This window comes from Ursus arctos, unplaced genomic scaffold (assembly GCF_023065955.2).
Source record: "Ursus arctos isolate Adak ecotype North America unplaced genomic scaffold, UrsArc2.0 scaffold_23, whole genome shotgun sequence".
NCBI classification, from domain to species: Eukaryota; Metazoa; Chordata; class Mammalia; order Carnivora; family Ursidae; genus Ursus; species Ursus arctos.
Genome location: NW_026622908.1, coordinates 47,569,842 through 47,592,867, shown reverse-complemented (window position 1 = coordinate 47,592,867; position 23,026 = coordinate 47,569,842). Strand labels below are relative to the sequence as shown.

Sequence of the window (23,026 nt, the reverse complement as noted above, 5' to 3'; positions counted from 1 at the left end):
GGATCTGGGGCAGGGCTGGCGATGGGCTGAGGCAGTTGCCCGGAGGACACAGAGGGGCAAGTGGAGGGGTCCCACACAGAGCCCTGCGAGACCTCCATGGGTGGGGTGGGGCTCCACAGAGAAGACTGAGAAGTGGCCCCAGAGGGAAGACCCCAGGAGCCCAGGTGTGGGGTGGGGTGGGGTGGGGTAGGGATGGGAAGTAGGCGTCTTGAAAGCCAGGAGTGCCAGATGAGAGCGGTCAACAGGGTCCCAATGCTGCTGAGGTAGGTGAGTCCTGACAAGTCCTGCAGGTTGGTGGCCCACGTGACTGTGGTGGCACTGTTCCAGCATAGGGAGGTGTGCAGTCCGCAGGGCATGTGCCCCCAGGCGCCCCTGGGCTAGCTCCTCACCTCTGCCTACAGAAGACCCTCACCCACCCTGCACACTTAACTGGTCTCCCTCCAGGGAGACCTGGCCACTGGGTAATTTTAATCCAAGGTCCCAAACGCTTCTTAAATCCAGCTAGCCCACAGCTCCCGGCCTGGAGCTGAGCCTCTGGCTGTGTGTTTCATACTGTGAGCGCACCCCCCGCCAAGGCATGACCCTGATTAGGGCTGCACACCTTTTGAGGCCCTGGCACTTATCACAGAACCCGGTTAGCAGGGGGCCCAGTGGGGCACATAGTCGTTCTGAGGGCGGTCTCCCCTTGCTGAGCTGACAAAGGGGAGAAAGCAATGCGAACAGCCCCCTCCCGCCCCCCACCCCGGGCGGGGCGCCGGAAATATCCGGGAGTTTGCAGAGTTCCCACAGCCCTCTCCCCAGGGTGGGCAGGATCAGGGGATGGTCCTGATGGGATTGAGGGCAGCGGGCGGTAAACAGCGGGCCGCGCGCAGCACAAAACCTGCAGGTGCGCCCTGGGCGGACTCGCGCCGGCCCCGGCCCTCGCCTCCCCCCCGCCCCGCCCCCACCCCCACCCTCTGCAGCACTAGCGTCTTTCCTAGAGAAACGGGGGCCCTCCACGTCTGGCGGCCTCTGCAGACGCCTCTCCGGAGCCGTCGGGGCCAGTGCGCCCCGGCCCAGACGCCGAACCCGCGGAAGACTGTCCGCGCAAAGGCCCGGGAGCCGCCTCCGGAGGGAGGCCGCTGCTGTGTGACCTTGGGTGAGTTCCTTGACCCCGCTGTGCTGGTCACCGCGGACACCCGGGCAAACGGAGCGGAGGCCAGAGCCCTGGGCACGGGCTCGCGAGGTGCAAGGTCACGGCTCGGCCACTCGCCCCCGGCGGCGCCGCCCCTCCCGGGGCAGTGGAGGGGGCGAGAGACTCGTTCCGAACGCAGTGATCGCGGCCAGCAGGGACGGCGCAGGGGGGAGGCCGGGGGGGCAGGGGACCGGGGAGGAGGGACCGGGGGGCCTCGCCGCAGCACCCGCCTGGGTTGAGCCTCCCGGACCGCTTGCTCTGCTGCTGTGGCTCGGCGGCCGGGGCGGGGTCCCGGAGGGTCCGGGCGGGGCGAGGACCGGAGAGTAGGGGGAGCGGCGGGGCTGGAGACGCCCAGGCCGGGCCCGGCCCCGCCCCCCGGCCCGCCCCCCTGGTGCGGCCCCGCCCCGGCCCCGCCCGGCCCCGCCCGGCCTCGCCTAGCGGAGTCCGGCTCCTACGAGACGTTCCAGCGGCGGGGCGGGCCGAAAGGCGGAGCGAAGAGCCAGAGCGCCGCTGATTGGTTGGTGCTGCTGAATGGCGGGCTCAGGAGCCACTCGCCACCACCGCTGCCGGCGGCTGCGCTCGTTCGGGCTCGGCTCGGCTCGGCCGCTAAGCTCGGCTCGGCTCGGCTCGGCCCGGCCGTTCGGCTCGGCTCGGCTCAGCTCGGCGGCTCGGCTCGGCCCGGCGGCTCGGCTCGGCTGGGCTGCGCGGCCGCGGACTGACGGACGGGCGTGCGCGGGGGGCGCGGGGCGCGGAGCGCGGGCCTCGGCGGCGGCGGCGGCGGCGGCGGCGGAAGCCTGGTGCCCCCGCCCGCCCGGTCCTCTCCGAGAGCGGAGGCAGCGCCGCGGGCCGGGCCGCAGCGGAGCCGGGCGCGGGGGGCGGCGGCGCGGGGAGGCGCGGGGGGCGCGGAGCGAGCGCGGCCCGCCCGGGCGCCGCCGACCCGGCCCAGCGCACGGACGCGCGGACGGACGGACGGACGGACGCGGACGGACGCGGCCCCTCCCTGCCGCCGCCGCCGCCCGCCCGCCCGGGGCTCCCACCTCGCCCGCGCCGGGCCCGGGAGCGATGACATCGACGGGGAAGGACGGCGGCGGGGCGCAGCACGCGCAGTATGTGGGGCCCTACCGGCTGGAGAAGACGCTGGGCAAGGGGCAGACAGGTGCGTGCGGGGCCGGGGCGCCGGGGGGCCCGCGGGCGGGGGCTTTCGGGGAGACCGGGGTCCGGGGGAAGCGGGAGCACCGAGGGGGACCCGGGACACGGGGCTAGGCAACCAGGGGACCGGGACACGGGAGGGGGGGGCGGCAGGGGACCGGGGACACCGATGGAGAACGGGGGCCGGTGGGACCAGGGCGCCGGGGGGACGAGGGGTTTCGGGGAGACCAGGGGTCCGCGGGGACTGGGGACACCAAGGGGGCCCGGGGACACGTGTGTGTGGAGGGAACCAGGGAACCGGGGACATCGAAGGGGACTGGGGACATGGATGGGGACCGGGCGCCGGGAAGGACCAGGGGCGCACAGGCCCGCCGCCGGGGAGGCCGTGCTGACTGCGCGCGGGGCGGTGGGGGGGGGGCGGAAGGAGGTCGTCCCGAGCGGGGAGCTGTAGGCCCGGCCCGCGGCTCCGGCCGGCGGCCGCGAACAATGGGCGGCTGGGCGCAGGGTCCCGCCGCGGAGCCCGCAGGCCGCGCGGCCGCAGTCGGCCGGGCGCGGCCCAAGGACACGCGGAACGGACGGGGGCGCACGGGCCGGGCCGGGCCGGGCCAGCGCCCCTCGGCTCCGGCTGCAGGTGCGCGGCCCCGGCCGCATTGTGCGCCGGAGCGACCGGGCCCATTGTGCCGCGGGAGGAGGGGGCCGAGCGGGCGCCCATCTGCCGTCTGCCGCGGCCGCGCTAATAGGCGTGCTGCCCGAGCAGCTGCGCCCCGGGCCGCGCGCCCCGGGCCGCGACCCCCAACTCCCGGCGGCGGTAGGCGGGCGGGCAGGGAGGTGGCCCCATGCGTCCTGCGGGCTGACCAGGCCACCTAGGCTTGGACCTTCCTCCACGGTGGGAGTGGGAGAGTACCGAGGCGCCTCGGAGGGCTGGACAGCGCCTTGCACTCCTAGCCGCTGTTTGGAATGTCTGCGACACTGCACTTCCCCCAGGGGAGGGACAGGGAGGCTGGTACTGGGCCCTATTCGGGATCCCAGGGCATAGATTGCTAAACCCCAGCCTGTGGGAGGAGGGAGCTCCTTGGCTGGTCCTGGCTGTCTTTCTGGTGATCAGGCTAGGTCCCAGTGTAGCAGCCATCCCCTCATCCAGCTGGCCAGGCGTTCACAGAGTGGCTTTGTGGGAGGCTGGGCTCAGCCATTTTCTTTCTTCTCCCAGAATGGGCCTCTCCTGGCAGCCCAGAGGTCCGATTGGCACTGACTGCTTCTCCTTGTCTCTCTGGGAAGTTCCTTAGACCTGGGGCCGGCAGGGGAGAGGAGGGAGGGAGAAGGAGGGTGCAGCAGTGCTGGTCCCACCCTGCTGGTGCAGGGTGGGGGCCCAGGAGGGAGCTGCTCTGGCCAGGGAGGCCGCAGGCTCTTCCCAAGCCCCCCTGGATGGCACAGAGGTGGAGCTAGGAGGTGGTGTTAGGGAGGAAAGTGGGCCAGGCCCTGGGCTCTCCGGGGAGGGCAGTGGCTGTGATGTAACTAAGGCAAAGCAGCGAGGAAGGGACCTGGGGGGGCGGTGGGAGCTGCCCTTCTCCTACCTGGGTAGGCGGCCTCTGTGCTGGGGCCCCCAGGGGCCCCTGGCAGTAGGGCAGCGCTGTTGGGAGTGGGGGGTGGTGTGGCCCGGGGTTCAAGACAGCCGGTGTTCATCTGAGTTCAAAATACGCATGTTTCCTGCAAGGAACAACTGTAGTTGGTGAGATCCTCAGTGGGGGAGGGACCTGGGGCAGCAGAATGTGGGAAGCAGTGAAATAATCTAATTATCGTACCAATAAAATGTGATTATAAGGAAACGTCGTCGTCGTGTGAGTGGTGACAGCAATGAATTATACGTGCGCCGTGCTCGCCCGTCTCCATGGCAGGGGCTGGGCTCCGTCCTCTTCCTTGAGTTATCCTGTTGTACAGTTAATTACGGGAGGTTTCCACTGTAATTAACAGTAACGAATACAAAAGCATATGCCGCCTTGTGTGTCAACAACACGTCGCCATGTGACGTTTAGAAGCAGCTCCAGGTGCCGCGCAAAGCTTGCAGCCTGCCTTCTCGGGTCCCCTCTCCCCTATGAGGGGGTGGGCTGTGGGTCTAGCTGAGGACCCCTCCCGGGGGGTCTGCCCACCCTGTGTGACTTCTGGCTTCATCGCGCGCTTGCGTCCCAGGAGGGCTGAGGGGAAGCTGTCCTCTTGGTGCTGTCTCTCTGTCCCTTCTGTCGAAGGCTCATCTGGAGTTTGGTGGACGTGGGGCCTTGGGGTGTGGGTGCCCCGGGCCTGGCCACTGGGCCTGCTGGCTGGTCTTCAGCATCAAATGCCAAGAGAGTTGCAGTTTCCCAGGCCTGTCCTTTTGCTCCGGAGATAAACGTCTGACCTTATCTGGGGCTAGGCTTCCTGCCAGGAGACCTCAGCGGAAGAATGAAGGACTGTAGTTTCCCAGTGCTGCCTCCCTCCCTGGATGACAGTGTGCCTGGGTCCTCCCTGCTCTTCAGTTGCGCTCTGCCCAGGTCCTGCAGAGGGGAAGCTGCGGTCGGGAGGGAGTCAGCCGGGGCGGCTGCAGGGCCTCACAGGTGGGTCCCTGAGCCAGGGCCCGCTGGAAGGTGGGCCTGCTGCTCTGCCCCGGGATGCTGCCTTCAGGAATCAGGGGCGGAGTGGGTACTGTGTCCAGTGTGGGGTGCAGGTGTGGGCAGAGCCGGGTGCCCCGCTGGTGGCTGGCAGAATCCAGCTGGGGGGACTTTTTCTCGTGTCTTTTCAGTGGCCAGCGGTTCTTGTGAAGTGTTGGGCTCAGCAGGCGGGTTCTGTCACTCTTGTCGCTGTTAGGCCGCCTCTCCAGGGCTGGGGTGGCTGTGGTTTTGAGGGCATCTTTCTTCTGCCTGGGCAGCTCTGCGCAGCTGTCCTTCATGGCCTGGGGTTGCCTGTGTCGGCAGCCTGGGGGAGGCCTCTGTCCCAGCCAGTGTCGCGTTTTCTGGTGGGGAGATGGGTCTTCAGGACCTGCTGGGGGACAGGTGTCACCGCCCAGGCTGTCTTTCCTGTCCCTGATCCAGGAAAGGCTTCTTCAGCTGGGGGGCAGAGGTGCCTGCCGAGGGTGCAGGTGGGTCCTGGGCAGGTCCAGGCGGGCGTGTTGAGTACACCATGTGGCCTTCTGGCCTGTATCGCTCTGGCCCCTTTCGGGACGTGGAGCAGGGCAGGGCCTGCCCAAACCAGAGCACAGCAAACGTGGCTGGGGCTCAGCTCCCAGAAGCCTGGAGGACCCCATGGGAGGAGGAGGACAGCAGACTCCGTGCGCCGTTTCCAGAGCTGGGGCCCACAGTAAGAGGCGGTGCTCGGAGGCCCTTTGTCTGTGGGTGGGAACTGAGGAGCAGGTGGCTGGGGCAGGGCTTTCAGATGAAGGGTCAGTCCAGCTCATGAGGGAAAGTGGGGGTGTGGTGGCTGCCCTGCAGCTCACCTGTCTGGGCTTAAAGACTGGTGGGTGAGCCAGAGGGAGGCGCCGGGACTGCCACACTGAGGGGGCTGGGATGTCCCCTTCAGGTCCTCTAGGGACCTTTCGGAGAATTTGTGTGGGGTGCTGGTGTCAGGCAGGCTGGAGAGGAGTCCTGAGGTGAGGGAAGCTGGCAGAGATGGGACAGGTGAGGGAGGGGGAGACTGTTAGTCCCGTGGGTGCTCCACGGCCCAGAGCTGGAGCAGATGGGGGAGCAGAGGCAGAGGCAGCAGTGGGAGGGGGGGTGCCTGGGGCACAGAGCATGTGTTTGGTTTTAGAAAGTTGAACAGAGGGCAGCTTGAGAGCCGATGAGAAGCTGCAGGGCGTGGGCCCTGGAAATGGGGGGGGAGGGTGGGCTGGGTGGAGTCCACCCTGGGGTGCCGTTGGGGGCTGAGGTCCAGAGAGGGGTGCAGCCAGAGCAAAATAAAGGTAGATGGAGCGGGGAGTGGGGAGGGCCTCTGCTGGCCCCGTGTGGACGACCTGCTGTGTCTGAGGATCTCTCCCCACCCCCCGCCGCCCCGTGAGCCCCCGCCCTCGGTGCAGCAGGCACTCCTCTGTCTAACCCGTCCACCAGGCAGGAAGCGGGCTCAGAACGCAGTGCTCTGCTCAAGGGCAGCAGCTCCCTGGGGATGGAGGGAAAGCCCAGTCTGCTCATGGCACAGGCTTGGTTTAAAAGTTCCTGGTAGCAGGACCCTATCCTCAAATAGTTGTGGTCAGAGTTCTGGGGCATGTGGGGAGCCCCCCACGCCTGTCTCCCCAGGCCCCCCTGTAGCTGTTGGAAAGGCCTGTGTCCCACCAGCGACCGAGCGAGACAGACCCCACCCTAGCCTCGCTCCCACAGTGCAGGCTCTCCCCTGGCAGCCCCCTGGCTTGGGCTGAGAGCTGTCCCTGGGTGGGCTGTCCTTGTCGATGGAGAGCAGCTCAGCTTGGAGGTTTCTGGGGTCAAGGCTTGAAGGACGGGCTGTTTCCCGAAGATGAAAATGGGAGGGTCCTGGGGGTGACCCAAGGGGGACCCTGGTTTCAAAGTGTCCCCTGCCCACTGTGGTCGATCGGCCATAGCTCTGAGCACCTCTGAGCTTTCATGGGTCCCGCCTGCCTCCCCAGTGGCAGCCGTGACTGTTCTCCGGGGACCGGGCAGCCGTGTGTATCAGGAAGGACATGCCAGGCAGGGGGTGCAGCCTGGGCAGCAGAGCAGAGGGGAAACCAGGTGCTGCCAGGCTCGGCTCTAGCTGCGGGGTTCCCACAGCTAGAGGCCCATGCCCCCGCCCCCACCCAGGTCTCCCAGTGTGATGTAGTCAGAGCATGTCCTGTGCCAGGTGCCCAGTGGTCTCTGGAGCCGTCAGAGCGGGGTGCTCCCCCCTGCAAGTGCAGAGGCAGGGCCAGAGCGGATCCTCACGGAGGGCTCTAGGGGTGACAGCCGCCCAGGACTGTGTTTGGGGGAGCAGAGCAGGGATGTGAGGGGCTCCGGGTCCTGCCCGGTACCCAGCCTGCCTGAGGGTGACCGGGGACATCCTGATCCTTTCTGGTGCGCAACAGACTGGGCCACACCTGGTGAAGCTTGTGGGACTGGGGCCTCCAGGACTGGCCCCCCGGGCTCCCCCGCCCCTCCCTGAGCAGCCTCCTTAAGGACCGTGTGGGGCCGGCAAGGGGGTGGCCGCAGAAAGCTGGCCTGGCTTGGGCCCCACCCAGGGGCACGTGTCTCTGGCTGATCTAGTCTTGGTTTTCACAGGTGTTTGTGGGGTGACCTCGGGGCCTGAATACGCACTATCTGCGTCCTCTCTGCCTGGACGTGAGCCCTGCTCGTGCTTGGCTCCTTCGCTATGCTTGAGGCAGACAGGTCCTTCCAGGTCAGAGGCTGGATGCTGTGCCTGTGTGTGCAGACACGAGGGAGGGTCTGTGACTGCTGTGGGCCGGGAGTGGTTAGGGCACCTTCGTGGTTTCCTGGCACTCTGGTTTGGAGAACACCTGTGCCTTCAAGGCCACGGGACTCAGAACTGGCTTTTTCAGGGATCTTGGGAGGCTGAGGCTGCTCTGACACGCGCACCCCAGCCGGGTGGCTGTGCTGGGGGAGGAGGCAGCTGACCGCTGTGGCTGGCCTGCCTTTTCCCACTGGGCTGTGGCTGTGTCTGGAGCCCCCGGGGCCCCAGAGCCCCCTCCTGCCCTGCCTGCCTCTGGTGGACGGTGTCCTTGTAGCCTGGGAGTGCTCGTGCTTTCTGGGGGCCTGTTGCCATATGGTGAATGTGGTGGCCACGCATGTCTCAGGGCACTTGTGGTGTGAGAGGCGCCTTGCTGCCTTCGGGTGGCCCCATGTGCTTCCCACATCCGCTTGTCCCTCCAGGCATGCAGGGTGGCCACCTCAGAGCTTAATGGGGTGGCTCCGTGCCAGAGGCCCAGGGGCAGGCTGGACTCTGGCGCTCAGTGGCTGATGGACATGGAGCCTCAGCCCGCAGCCCCCAGAGCACGTTTCCCGCAGCTTCTGTGAGGCTTGTGCTGGGAATCATGTCAGTAGGAGGGGGACATCTGTGGTAGGCAGTGTCTGTCAGGAGGACAGCGGGTCCACAGCTGTCAGGTCCCATCTGGGGTCTCAGAGGACAGGAGGGAGACCCCTGGGCTCCTCGGGATGCTGCAGGAAGTCCTCTCAGATGTGGGGAGAGCTGGTGTCTCCTGGTGGCTGCTTTGATGGAGCCTTTCCTGGTGCTGGGCCAGGTCAGCCCCAGGCCTGGGGTGAGCCTCCATGAGCCCGGCCCAAAGCCCTGGGGGCCCAGCCAGGGCTGGCCGAGCTGTCCGCACCCTGCCTGGGGCCTTGCCGCAGGGGTGCCGGCTGGCTGAGCAGGGCTGCCCCGGGCCAGCTGCCTCGGACACTGGACAAGATGGAGGCTGGGCTGGGCCCGAGGTTGCGGGGACAAAGCAGGGATTGTGTCGGGCCCCACCCCGAGAGGTGGCCCAGGCCTTGTTCCGCAGCCTGTGAGGGGCCAGTGTTCTAGAGCCAGGCAGCAGCCCCCCCACCCCGCAGCACAGTGCTCCCAAAGGCCCCACGGCTTCAGAGAACAGTGCTTTTCTTCCAGGCGGTCTCCTCGCTGTGCCCTGGGGCAGCAGTGCCTCCGGGTGGATTTCGAGGGGCGTGAAGGTATAGAGCACCATGTGAGCTCCTGGGGACACACACCCTGGCTGGGGGGGCAGCTTGTGAGGACAGAGCCACTTCCCCCGGTGCTTGTCACATCCTTGTCCCTGCAGGGGCCTAGGGTTGACCCCACATGAACCTGGCCACGGGGGACAGAAGATTCCCAGGGCCTTATGGTTCTGGGCTGGGGACTGGTGGAGGAGCTGAGGTTCCCTGGGACTAGGGGCTCATCGGCCTGCCACTGGTGATAGAGGCACCCCACCATTGCTGCCTGCTCTGGGCTCAGGCAGGGCTCAAGGGTGTGCCCTGGAGGGCAGGGCTGGCCTCCCCGGCTCCAGGGCAGAGGTGGGAGGGCAGCCTAAACGGCGCTTATGTGGCTGTGTGACGCAGCAGGCGCTGGGGACACGTCAGGCCGTGGGGCCGTGGGACGTCTGCGGGGGTGGTAGGAGGCTGCCTGGCCAGGAATGTGGCATCTGCAAGGGGTGGTTTGGCCCGGGTACCTACTGGGTAGCTACTGGCTTGGGCCAAGGGTCAGGATGGAAGGGGACTGGGGAGGCAGCGCCTGGTGGCCATATGTGCTGGGGCTGGCCTCCTGGGAAGCTGATGGGTCCCTCCCCGTGGCCAGTGTCAGTGTGGACTGCAGGCCGGGAGGTCAGAGTGGACGTGACACTGGGGCGCTGCTGCCTGGGCTGGGCTGGCCTGGCTGAGAGCTCACCTGAGCCCCGGCTGGCTGTTTCCCTGGGTCAGAGGCCTCCCACGGGAGCCAAGCTGAGGTGGGAAAGGTGATGGACAGAGGTGGCCACTGGGCAAGGCAGGGCTGGGGTGTGGAGGCAGCCCTGAGGCAGGGTAGCTCAACTCCCCTGTTCTGTCTGAGACATGGGGGCCAACAGCAGACTGAGCTCATGTGTTCAGCTTCCTGGGGTGATGACGCTGACCTCAAGCTGGAGGCCAGGACACAGGTGGGCAGGGCAGTTGGGAGCCCAGGTCTGCAGAGCCCAGGTGAAGCCCCTTCCCCGGGGCGGGGAGCCAAGGGCCTGGGTGTAACCTGGGTGCCCTCACGGAGCAGCTTTCCTGCTGGGTATGGGCAGCACCAAGGAGTGAGCCCTGATGCCTGTGGTGAGGGGCACCCTGGAACTTTCCAGCCTCTTTGCTCTTCAGGGCAGGAGGTTTGGTGTGCGTGGGGAGCTCCAGGTCCCCTGAAACCATTGAGATATGTGCAGTCGGCTGGCCCATAGGCGTGACCCTGAGGCCCCTCCCTTGTCCTTCCCTCCCATGTCGCCCCCTGGCATGTGGTGTGCGGGAGCCTGGAGGGGCTGGGCCAGCCACCCCCGCAGGAGCCAGCCGGAAGGTGTGGGGTGTTGTGACTGTCCGGGGTCTTCAGGGTCAGCCTATGTACAGAGCCCCCAGAGGCAGGGCACCCACCGGCCATCAGTGAAGGGTTCAGATTGTGGGAAGTCTGTGTGACCGCTTGGAGAGTCTCACGTCCCTACCCTCAGTTTCTCGGTTCTCCTTGTGTGATGCTGGGTGAGGACACGTCTAGCTTAGGCTCGGCAGGGGGCCCAGTGGTGCATCCAGTGTCCCCCTTGGGCCATGTGCTAGCCATGGTGCCTGAGGGGAGCCCCCGGCCTGGGCAGGGGACCACGGGGAGAAACGAGGACAGATGTGTTGTCGCGTTTACTCATCCCCTTGGCAGGTGCAATGTTCACAGAGTTCTCGTTTGGGGGTGAGTGGGTGGGGATTATTGCCAGGCCAGCTGGGCCAGCTATGCTGGGCTGCGGGGCCGGGGAGCGGGGGGTACAGTCTTGGGGCCTCGGAGTGGTGGCTGCCTCACCCTGAAGGCTCTGGGCTGGTGAGGGGCTCATGCTGTCCCTTCTCTCTGCCACACAGTGCCACGCTGCCCTGGGATGCCGCCCTGCTCTGTGTCCCGTTGCTGGCTGGCCGGCAGCTTCCTCTGTCTGGGGTGCACCTGGGGTGGGGCCCTGCACTGGCTCCTGGGACCGCAGCTGGGGCTTTCGGGGGAACCAGCTTCTCGTCTTCTTCCGCACAGGGTCATTTTCAGACACAGAAGTCGGAAAAGAGCACCCAGACCCCGAGAGCCCACCCCAGCCTCAGCAACAGGAGGCCGATTTCGCCCCACACCCACCCCCCACCCCGCATTATGTGGAGGCAAGTCCCAGACACAGCTTAAATATTTTGGTGTGTGTGTCTGACAGACTTTAGAAAAGCACCGTACCAAATCACCCCATGAAGTTAGCACCAATTCCCCAGACCGCAGAAATCCAGCCAGATGCTAGATTCTTCACCTGCAGTGGCCGTTTCCTGGAGGCTGAGCCTCCACCGCCTGCCAGGTCTCTGCACTGGGTGCCTGGAGGCCAGCGGTGCCCGAAGCTACAGGCTGCTGCCAGGGGTGCTCAAGCTTGGTGTCACCCCAAGGCCTGGGACTGTGAAGGTCTGCATTCCTGAGCTCCTCAGGATGCTGCTGCTGCTGGGGACCCCACAGGGGCAGAGCACAGTGTATGGCTGTGTCCAGTCCCGGTGCGGTGAGAACGGTATGGCGGCGGTGTGGGCAGTGTTCTCCAGTCCACAGATTCTCTGTGCTGGGTGCCGGCTGTGGGGCGCAGCAGAACGCGGGCTCGGCCCTGCCTGGGGGCCACGGGTTTGCCCCGTCCCAAAGCGTCACTGTCCGTTGTGCCCAAGGGGTACAGGCCCAGCGGGGCTGCTGCACGTGGAGAAGCGTGTCTTGCAGGGTCATGCAGGGTGGGGCCAGCCCTCCCCTGGTCCCGCCTCCCAAGCCCCCTGTGGCCATAGCAGCATGGAAGAGGGAGGCCCCCTCCACATGTGGGCTCCACCACCCGTCCTCGTGTCCTGCCGGTCTTCAGCTCCATGCCGGCCTCACCCTCCTGGCTGTGGTGGTCCTCTCTTCGAGTGCCAGTGGGAGCACTCACTTCTGGCCTCGGGCACGCTGGAAGGGCCTGCAGACAGCAGTGCGTGCGGTGGCCAGAGCTCAGGCCAGGGACCATGGAGCACACACCCCAGGCCCACTTGCCAGCTCAGTCCTCATTGAGCTGCTCGGCCAGCACGCCTGGCCTGTGCCTTCCGCATGTGACCTCACGCAGGAGCAGCGGACGCCTGCCACCCCCTGTGGTGTCTGTGTTCTTGGGCCTCCTGCCTGGTGCTAGGCCTGCTTCTCCTGCCCTGCGGTCAGGGCTCATGCTGTCTGTGCAAATGCATTCCCCAAATGGGCATGCATGTCCTGCTGAGCCGTCTGACTAGCATCGTGGTCACCTGAAAGAATCTCCCTCTTTAAGCCCACCTCCTCTGTGCATGGCAGGGGCCCCTAGGAGCCCTTGTGAGCCCTGTCCCTGGAGCATGGCCTGACAGCTGGCAGGGCCGTCAGGAGCTGGAATGGGGGTGGGGTGGGGGTGGGCAGACAACCTGGGACCCCTGTACTCTGCCCAGGAGTGCCCCTCACTGGTCCCTGCCAGCAGCCTGCAGCCCCTCCTTTCCCTGTCCCCCCTTCCTGAGTCTCCAGGGGGAGCAGCCACAAGCTCTCAGCTCGTGCCCCCATCTCTGCCGCACCCTTCTGGACGGGAGAGGGCTTGCCGGCCGCATCCTGACTCTGGGGTCTTCAGGACTGAGAGAAAACTGCCCTGTGTGGGGTCCCGGTTGTGGAGGGGGCGCAAGGGGCTGGTCTGTGTCCCTGGCAAGGCTGGCCTGCGGGTGGGGAGCTGTCCAGCAAGGCTGTGCTGAAGTCTGCAGCTTCCGCTCTGGTCGAGGGAGGCTGCGGCAAGCGGTGTGTCCTCAGACCTCTGCTGCTGTGGGAAGGGCCAGGTGTCTGGCAAGCTCCTGCACCTGCGTCCCATCCCGGCCATGGGACTGCTTCTGTGCTGACAAGAGGCAGGAGGTGGAAGCCGCTTGGGTGCTAGACGGGCTTAGTGGCGGCTCCCAGGGGAGACCCCAGCCCCTGAGCCCCCCTCTCCCTGCAGAAGGAGCTGGTGGCCAGGTCTCCTGGGGCTGCCACTGACTCTCTGGGGGCAAGGGGAGGGCCGAGGCCTCACAGAGTCATGACCGTGATTGCTGCCTGTCTTCCAAGGCTGTGGCCACGAGGGAGACTTCCCTGGCTCTGGGGTTGATTCGAGGTGACTTCCCAGGGCAGCCCTTGGCCCCTGTCTGATATTTGCCTTGTATCTCCAGTGGCAGAAACCTTCCTGTCAGGTTCCCTGGGAGATGTGTGTGCGGGCTGCGAGGGCACAGAGCAACCTGGGGACTTGACCGGTCGCCCGGCCCGGTGCCCTGGAGGCTGTGGGTGGCCTGCACCATCAGGACTCCTTGGGGAGGAAGGCTGGTCCCCACCGGCCAGTTGTTAGCCCTGTGGCCACCCTCCAGGGCCTCTTGTTTCAGGGGTCTTATGGCCTGAGGGTGGATGAAGTGCCGGAGTTTCTGCAGGACACTGAGCTCTTGGTGGACGGCCTTGGGGTGGCTGAAGGGGCTGGGCTGTGGGTCATAGGTGTGCCTGCTCGAGCCCCTCACCTCGGGGGACAGAGATGTGGGGGTGTGGAGGTGTCGGGGATCACCCTGCATCCCTGCCTCCCCTGCCCACGGTGCTCCCTGCACACTCTGCTCCTGCAGCCGCCTCTTCGGGGCTGGGCACTGGGGAGGGTGGGGTAGAATTCAGGAAGCCAGGCTCTCAGCCCCAAGACCACCGTCCTGGGCTAGCAGGGGGTGGGCATGGGCATCTCCCACCAGAGGCTGAGAGAAAGGCAGAGGAGGGAGTGTTTCCTGTTGTTGGGGGGATGCTGGGCTTGGCGGACAGCGAGGGGTTGATGCTGGCTTATCTCTAAAGAGGCGGAGGGCTCGTCTCAGATTGGAGGTTTGCTGAGTCTAAACCCCAAATCCCAAGGGATTTATAACTAATCATAAAGTGGCACAGATAGAACGTTGTCCAGCAGATGCCATGGAGTGGCAGAGGACATCTGCACACATGGGCTGTGTTGTCCTGGCTGACACAGCAGATGTATGGGGGGCTTGGCGGGGGCTGGAGGGGAACCCCCAGGTGGCACCTGGTGGCCCGGGGTCTTCAGGGGGGCACCTGTCAGATTCACTTCTAGCTTTGCTGCTGCTAACCAGGAGAGGGGCTGCGGTGTGTGTTGTCCTCTGTGTCCCCAGAGAGCTGCTGTCCTGGGTGCTGCCCCGTGGAGGTAGGGACAGGTCACGTCCATGCCCCCCCTCCTGGGTCCCTCTGCCCATAGGGTGCTCAGACCCAGGTACCACAGCTTGCCTTTGGGGTCATCTGGCCACGGGGCCTCTGAGCTTGGGGCTCTGCGTCACACGTCCCCCTCCACACCGTCCTGCCCTGGTGTCTGCAGGAGTGGGATATGGAGCCCAGTTGGGTCACTTGGGGGTCAGTCATGGTTGTCCCTACATCCAGAGACCCTGAAAGGTGGCCACTCCCCACCCCAGGCCGTGCCATCCTCAGTCCACGGGTCAGTATGGGGATCACCTCCGTGTTGGGCTGACGCTGCTGATGCCTGCTGCTGGGATCCAGGCTGGCCGGGGGGTTGCGGATGGCCAGTAGGGGGATTGGACTGAAGGCCACATCCAGGGGAGGGCTGGGGGAACAAGCCTGAGCTGGTTAGCCCTGTGGTCTCACTCACTGCTCCTTCTGTCCAGGTATCTGCAGCATCCTGAGTCAACTCAGCTGGGTGACCTCTAGGTGACAGTCCCTTCACACCCGCAGTGGCCCCCGGTGGCTCAAGCAGGGTCCCGCCCATCTGCTTCTGCAGCAGGACTTCAAGGTGGAGCAGTGGGTTGCTTTGCCGAGGGATAGCTCTGTGGCTGGCCCTTCAGGAGCTCTGGAAGAGCCCCCTGGGGAAACCAGGCCCCCAAGAGGGGCTGGCAGCTGTGGGCGTGCGTCCCAGGCCCCGTCTGGCCAGTTGTACACTTCCATGCTGGACCTCAGGAGCTCACTGCTGTGGGGCATCCTGCTGTACGTGGGTGGTTGCTCTCCCCCCCAACTGTGGAGGCACTTCCTCTCTTAGATGACAGGTGGCCTCTGCCTTGTGGGCCCAGCAGTCCCCAGAAACAGCAATGGCATGCCGGGGGGGAGCATCAGCTCTAAGCAGGTTTAGGGCAGGTGGGGGCCAGGCCCATCAGCAGGTCAGCACAGACAGAGCCTGGGAGCCCCATGCAGGCAGGGTGATGTCGGGTTCTCTGGCGTGTGTGGCCTCAGGACAGGTGGCCTGCAATTGGGTATAGGCCTTCCTAACCCAGGCCTGAGTCCAGTGGGGCCGCACTGAGACTGGCCTGCAGGTTTCCAAGGGCAGAGGGCAGTTGTGTGTGTATTAGCACCTTGCCTGCCCCAGGCCCTGCTCAGTGGCTGCTGGTGGGGGTGGGGGAGGCCTGTGGGACAGGGCCTGGCTCCAGGCTCAGGGCACTGGGGGTCAGGAAGTCAGGGCAGTGGTCCAGGGAGCAACAGGCCTGAGGTTGGGTGTTGGCAGGTGGTGGGCACATCAGGGGAGGGGCTGCTCTTTTTCTGGGATCTTGTACCCATTCTCACCATCTGGGTGGCAGAGCCCGTCACCTGGGGGCCAGCGCTGGAGAGAAGAGGTGGTAGAGGTGGACATCCCGCTCCGGCTCCGTGACTGTAGGCGGCTTTGGGCAGGGAGCCTTGGGGACCCATGCAGGTGTTTGGGAGGATGGGAATGACCCGTGTGGGCAGGCGGGTCTTTGCCTCTCTCCTCTCTCTGTCCTTCGGAGCAAGCTGCCCGCTGCCCGCTAAGCAGATTCTATTATTACCTCACGCCGGAGATTGCATCCTGTGGCGCCCTTCCGGGGATGGGCAGCCTCTCCTGGTTCCCAACCCCGGCGGGGCGGGGTGCAGGGCAGAGGGCCGCAGGTCTGTTCTCCCACTTCTGCTGCTGTTGAAGGCGGGGTGTGTGGCCAGCTGTCTGTCTAGGGAGCACATTCCCCTGAGGGACCCGGGCATGTCAGGGTTTGCCCCCATGGAGGTCACTTTCCTGGCAGAAGGGCTAAGAAGTACTCCGCACCTCTGTGCCTCACCCACGCCAGTCCCAGGCTCCCTGGCCAGCCTTGGCCAGGTGGGGAGCAGCCCCCTTGTTGCCCCCCCAGCCCCGGTGCCTTGACATCTGTGTCATGTGGGGCACCGGCCAGGGTCCCTGAGCCCGGCCACCCTGCCCTAGCACCTGCCTCAGCCCCCAGCTCCCCTGGGTTACGTGCTCCCCACAGTGGGGATATCTGTGCCTTGGTATGAAGTGAGGCCCTAGGGCCTGCCCTCAGCCAGCACCCAGCAGGTTCTGGACACTGGGCTTCCTGTCCTGGCCTCCCTTCCTGGGTAGAGCTACCCTGTCCTGCCAAGACCCCTGAGCCCGGACTGGTCTCCCAGGGAGGAGTCTAGGAAGAGGGCCTGACTCAGTGTGCCCCCCCCCACCATAAGCAGGGAGGGGGCACAAGCTTGCTGGCCCTTGGGAGGGGGAAACACGAGACCACCCTAGTGATGGGGAAACCAAGTCAGATAGTTTTTTAAGTGCAGATCGAGTTGCTTGTTTTGTTTGTTTGTTTTTGTTTTTAATGCTAAACTCCAAATTGACAGAGCGCACAGCGGCCTCCGTGGTGTCTGCTCCCCTGCAGACACGGTAGCTGTTTCTTGTGAAACCCCACAGACTTCTCCTGCTTAGGGGACAGGAGGCCTTGCTGCCCCACAGGGGTCCGTCTGCCCTCCCGTTCCTTCCTCTCCAGCCTGCTGGGCTGTGGGAGCCCGTGTGTCTCCAAGGCTGACCCCGGCAGCCCTTCTGGGCATGCTGGGCTAAGGGGCTGCTGGGGGTGCCCGGTGCCCGCAGGTGGGAGCTGTACCTTTGTCTGCCTGACCACGGGCTGGCTGGCAGATGCGGGGGCCTTCCGCGGCATGTGGCTTCCCTGTGTCCTGTGTCAGGGGGCTGGGGACACAGCCAGGGTGCTCATGGACACTGGGAAGCAGGCAGGGCTGGAGGGTGTCGGCCTCTGGCCTCTGCTTACTCACAGCTTCTGCTTTATGGCTTCTAGGAAGTTATTTGCACCCCTGGCTTAGCTTGTGGGTGTCCCTGGCTCTGTACCTGAGGGTCCCCCACACCTAGCAGGTGTGTGTGGAATTGGACGGGCTTGTGCCTGGCCACCAGAGGCCATTTCTGTGTGTGCAGTGACAGATGGTGACTCCCTCAGGCTTCCCAGGGCGGGCAATCCCATTGCCGTCCCAGGGGCCTGCAGGAGGGGGCCTGGCGGGTGTGAAGATGGTGGGGAAGCAAGGCCTCTGTGCTCCGTTGGGCAGGTAGGCTGAGGTCTGTCTGCTGCTGGGACTCCCTGGGGCCTGGACTGCTGGCTGGCCGCCTCTCCTGGCGACCCCTGCTCTTCCCCGTGCCAGGCACTCAGTCACTGACTCAGTTGTCTGCCAGCCACACCTCCCCAGGGGACTGGACAGCCGCTGGCCACACTGTGGTGTCCACACTGCGGGTGTGACCCTGGCCCCCTAGGGTCTTGCCTCCTTGCACATGGGGTTCCTTGTGTGCTAGACCCAGCCCCCTTCCCTTCACAGCAGCCCCCAGGCCCTTGTCCTCTGCCGCCTGCTCCCCACAATCCCACCCCCTTCCTGAGGCCCCTCAGCACCCCCATCTTCCTGCCTCCAGCCTATGGGCATTGGCAGGTGACCCCATCATTAACCCCCAGCCCTGAGTCTTCTGAAACTAGGACACAGGTTTAAAAAAACACACACGTTTTGTCAGATTGAATTTCTGAATAGTTACTGGGCTTAATCAAAATATTTCGCTGGGCTAATTTTACAGTACTGAATTGAAAAATCAGTTAGTAAAATCTCCTGTGGTCGTCTGCCACTGTTGGAACTGGGGACGTGGCTCCTGCTCGCCTGCCCCTCCGCTGGCTCCTTCCTCCCGGATTTCCCAGTGCGGAGTGGATGGAGGTTCTGGGTAGGGGGCCAGAGAGGGGCATGCAGGGGTGGGGCCAGCTGTCTGCTGTCGCATCACCCAGGGCAGCCCCAGAACGAATGGCTTCACAGCATTCTGCCCCCCAGACAAGGCTGCAGGGTCCCCTGGGCATCCTGCCCCATGCCTGCATGCCCACAGGGCTGTGGCCAGAGGGACATTGGGGCCCAGCTGGGGCCCAGGTGGGGGGCACCCTCTCGCTTTCCCCCTGACTCTCCCCCAGGCAGAGGGGCCCAAGTGGTTCTCAGGTTGGGTCTTCAGGTCTCCAAGTGCCTGGGGCTGGTATCCATAGGATGCAGAACTGAGCACGTGGGGGGTGGGCGCCCCTTGGGGGCGCTGGCTGGGTGGGTGGGCCCTGCTGGGTCTGGGGGAGCCCCGGCCCGGAGGTAGGGATGGTGATGGTCTGCTCTGGGTGTCAGCCATAGGTGCGCAGCTGAGGGAGGCGCGGCTGCCCTCCTATCTGGCTCCAGGGTGAGTGGGCCATCTGGGGGCTCCTCGTCCTGGGGGGGTTGTCGCAGGGGTGGGGTGGGGTGCCCCATCGCATCATACACCCTGTGAATCATGATGCCTCTGTGGTTTCCATGGCAACCACCCAGTGCCAAGCCTGTGACTGTGGAGGAGAGGGGAATCCCCTCCCTCCTCCCACCAGCCCTGCTGGCTGAGCCCTTCCCACCAGTCTGGAGATCTGGGGTAGCCCCCGGCCTTCCTACCCTCTAGGGAGCTTACAGTGCCCTGCCGGGGCATCCCCTGGTTTCCCCCACGGCCCGTACTCTGAAGACCTGGGAGGAGGGACGGGCCCCCTGGCCCACCTTGACCCAGCTCCTTCTGTGGCCCTGAGCAAGTCCCCGCTTGTGGTGGGACGGAGTCCAGACAAAACCTGGTGGACGGGTCCCCTGAGCAGCAGCCCTCAGAAGGCAGATACAGTGACACGGGCGCTTCACACCACGGCCCCAGGTTGAAGGGGGCTCTAGATGCCTGCCCTGTTCCTGCCTTCCAGACCCACTAGGGAGGTGGCCGGTGAATGGGAGGGGGCGCTGGACAGAAAGGGCAGGGCCAGCGTGGGAGGGCTGGCGTCCTCCTGCTCCTGCGGCCCCTGCAACTCTGCCTTGAGCCCACCTGACTGTCCCACTCCTGGGCCTTGGGCCTGAGCGTGGGGGGCTGTGGTCAGGCTGGAAATGGCCCTCCGTGGTGCCGTCCGGCGCTCTCCAGGAGGATCCTGGCTCCTGTTCCCGCCGGCCAGCCTGCAGCCCCTGTTGGCATGGTGTTTGGGGAGCTGCTCATCTTGCTTCGGCTCTTTTGAACAACGTGGCATCGGCGGGTTTCTTTCTTTCTTTCTTTCTTTCTTTCTTTCTTTCTTTCTTTCTTTCTTTCCCTTTCTTTCTTTCTTTCTTTCTTTCTTTCTTTCTTTCTTTCTTTCTTTCTTTCTTTTTTAAGATTTTGTTTATTTATTCATGAAAGACAGAGAGACAGAGAGAGAGGGGCAGAGGGAGAAGCAGGCTCCCCAAGGAGCAGGGAGCTGATACGGGGCTCGATCCCAAGATCCCGGGATCATGAGCTGCAGGCAGCCGCCTCACCATCTGAGCCCCCCAGGCGCCTGCGTCGGTGGGTTTCTCAAGGAGCCAGTCAGAGGGCCATCTCTCCCTAAGTCACCTGGCTTTTCCTTCGTGGTCCGGGGGAGCCGGGAGGCTCTGCGTCACTGCGGGTGACTGTGCCCTGGGTGATAGACTCCACACACCTGGGGATTCCAGCAGGGCAGGCGGGATAGGCCCCTGGCCGCTGCAGAGGCCGAAGGGTCTCACAGGGGCGTGAGGACCCTTGGGGGTGCCCAGGGCTGTCGGCTCGGATGGCGGTTCTCAGGTCTGCACACACTAGACAGCAAGAGCGCTTTTGAGTCTGTGTCGGTCGCGCTTCCCGGAGCTGTTGTGAGCAGCCGCCCAGGGCAGGTGGCTGGAGGCGCAGGTTTTAGGAAGTAAACCAGGGTTCAAAACAACAAAAAGGAAAAAGCATGAACCTAGCCTCCGTCCCGGGCTGCGTGTGTCACCTGAGTCTGCTGCTCACGCACTGAACACCTTCAGGCAGGTGGCCCACCCCGTCTGACCTGGACCTCCCAGAGGCCTGAGAACTCAGCGCGGTCGCGGTGCCAGGCCTGGCCTGGGCGCCTGGTGGCCTGCTGCTGTTCTGTGCCTTCTCGTCACCACACCTACCCTGTGCCCCGGACAGCAGGGCGTGGTTCTTGCCATCACTCCGGGCCGTGTCCTTGGCCCACCTGGCATATATTTGAGGCAGCGGGTATAGGTGGAACGACCCGCTGTGTCTCTGCGGCTCGCTCACCTGCTGGGCGCCACCCCTGCGGTAGCCAGGACTGTCCTGAGCCTCCCCACCGGAGTCCACACATGCTTCAGGGTGGGCCTGGCTGCGGGGCTGGCCTCCTTTGGATGCATCCGGGGTTGGGCTTTCCTTGGTAGGGGCCATGCAGAGCAGGTGGGTCAGGGACCAGACGGGCCGCCAGCCATTCCCCAACGCAGGCCGGGCCCCTGGCAGGGGTCGTAGGGGGAGGAGGTGGCTAGAGTGGTTGGGAGGGCCTTCGCCTGGCCTTTTAGTGCGGGATGAGGCAGGTGTTAGCGTGGGGCCAGGCCCTCTTGCTGGGGGCAGGGAGGCCCAGAGGCCAGTAGGGCTGCAGCCCAAGGAGCTGGGAAAGCAGGGGTGGGGGGAGAGCGCTTAGTGCCGTGCCTTTTCTGCTCTTGTTGCCATGGCAACAGATGGCGGTTTGGCAGGAGAGAGGAGGGGGAGGGTTTTGTACTAGGCTGCTCAGGGTTTGAAGACCATCCCTGGGTCCTTCAGGGGTGGGGTGGGAGCTCTGGCCGCTGGGCTGAGCGGACTCCCCAACCCTGGCCCCCAGAGTGGCCTGACTGCCCCCAAGGGGCAAAGGTAAACCCACTCGGATCTTCCTTTCCCTGGAGCTCCAGCCTCACCCCTGCTCACAGCAGGGCCCTCTCTCACCCACCTCTCCCTCTTTTCTCATTGCTCCTGGGCTCCTGGGCCAGAGCCCCCCTGGACATGCCAGAACCTGGGTCAGTGGGCAGAGTCGGGGGGCGCTGTAGCTGAGCAGTGGGCATTGCTCTGCCCCCTGCCCTGGACTGGCTTCTGACCACAGGGGCACCTCCCACCCCAGGTTGGTCGAGTCCCAGCCGCCCTGGGGACACACCCTTTCCCCTGCCCGTGCTCCTCTGCCGCTGGAGGGGTCACCTTCCCGCCCTGCAGGCTCGGCCCAGACCGCATGGTTATTTCCCTGCGTGTGAGTCCGTGCGCGCGCGTGAGAGAGCTACCGCCGTGGGAAGGACTCTGCGCGCTTCCACCGGCACCAGGTGAGGCCCAGCTGCCAGGCTCCCAGCACCTGAGCCGAGTCCTTGGGCCTGCCACCACCCACCCTGCAGCTGGGGAGGCTCTGGCCACCTGTCGAGGCTTGGGTCCCCTCGCCAGGCCACTTCGGGGGCAGGCTCACCAGCCCAGTTTGGTGTCTGAGGCCCTGTCATCGGCCCCCACCCCTACTAGTCCTCCCCCAAACAAGCAAGCAGCTCTCAGCCCGGGGCAGGGATGTGGCTGGGGCCTGGGGGCAGGAGCTGCCTCTCCCCAGCCCCAGAGACCACCCTGGGGGCTTTATCCCTTGGCCCCTTCTCCTGCCCCCACCCAGAGGCCCCCCCACTGCTCTTGGGCTGGTGTTAGGAGCTTATGTGCCTTCTGCCCTGTGGGCTTTCTTGGGAAGGACCAGGGGTGCTGGGGCTGGTTTCTCTGTGGCATACCACGGCCCTCAGGGCTGAGACATAAGCCAGGGTCAGAGGGAGCAGGCCGGCAGCCCAGGGCCTGTCCTGGAGTTGCTGTGCTGGTCCCAGTGCCCTGTGAGCACCCCTGGGGGCATCTGACCCATCACCAGTGCCCTGGCAATGCCCCTCCCTGCAGCCTTCAGCCTGGTGCCTCCCAAAGACCCATTCCCTTGGGTCTATGCCTCAGCCCCACCACCCTCTCTCATCAGCCCAGGGGACCCCTCCTCTGCCCCACCTTCCTTTACCTCCCCTGCAGCCCCTGGCAAGGACCGCAGGGAGGACCTGGACCCAGGGCCCAGCGCTGACCCTTAGAAGCGCTCCAAGCATGCCTTCCCAGGACTGGATTTCTCCATCGAGGGCCTTGAGCTGTGGCTGTGAGAGACTGACTGCGGCCTGGGGAGTCCCTTTGCAGCAGAGGGTCCAGAGGTCCCAGGCTGCGGGCTGCCTTCTTGATCCTTCCTTAGGAATGAGGTGTATGGTGATGGGAAGCACGTCAGACTTGCACTGTTGAGCGCATGCGTGCGTGTGCATATGTGTGTGCTTCTGTGAAGGTGGGGCTTCCGGGCCCCTCCCTCACCCCCTGCCCAGCACCAACCAGAGGGGGCTGGGTGGGTGGTGGGCAAAGCAGAGTGGCGGGAGGCCGGAGGGGCAGAGCTGGAGTGTGTGGTGGGCTTGGCCCTCCCCCACGCCCAGCCCCTGCTGCTGCCTCCCCCTTTGGAGTGATGAGGGCCTGCCCCCACACCTCCAGGCTGTGTGGCCTGCGTCCCCTTTGGGGACATAGCCTCAGAGCAGACAAGCTGGCCTAGTCCCTGGGGTGGGGAGTGTACCCGGAGAGCTACCACTGGGGACCTCCTGGCTGCTGGTCTGGGGAAGCTCCCCTGTTCCTCTGCCCCACGCCCCTGTGGGGGTCTCTGCCTGCTCCCAAGCCTGGGGTCCTGGGACCGGCCAGCTGCAGCCCCCGTTCCCTCTCTGTGGGGCGAGGGTGGCTGAGAGCGCGGGGTGGGAGCGCACAGGCCTCTGGAGGAGGTGGGAAGCCGGAAGGAGACCTTGGGTCAGCCCAGGGAGCAGCCTCCTGTCCCTTTTCTGAGAGGTCATTTTCAGAGTTGGGGCCGCACCTGCAATGCTCCTTCCCTCAGAGAAGCCGGTAGCGGCAAAGGGGTGGCTGCCGCTCCCGGTGGTGGAGAAGCAAACGGGTTTCATAGCTGGCTTGGTAAAATGCTTGCTTTTTTTGGTTGGACTTAGTTTGACTGTTTTCAGTCTAAGAAAAGTATTCCTGGAAGG

The 23,026-nt window shown here is 65.2% G+C and overlaps 1 protein-coding gene across 4 annotated transcripts in view; it reads left to right on the top strand.

Moving 5' to 3' along the window:
- Nucleotides 1–2,236: 2,236 nt before the first annotated feature.
- The window catches only part of BRSK2 (BR serine/threonine kinase 2), a 62,380-nt gene continuing 41,590 nt past the window's right edge, over nt 2,237–23,026 (top strand). For all 4 annotated transcript variants that reach the window (XM_048215717.2, XM_048215713.2, XM_048215712.2 and 1 more), the window contains exon 1: nt 2,237–2,330. In XM_048215717.2, coding sequence (XP_048071674.1) covers nt 2,237–2,330 — 94 coding nt within the window. The remainder of the gene's footprint in view (nt 2,331–23,026) is intronic.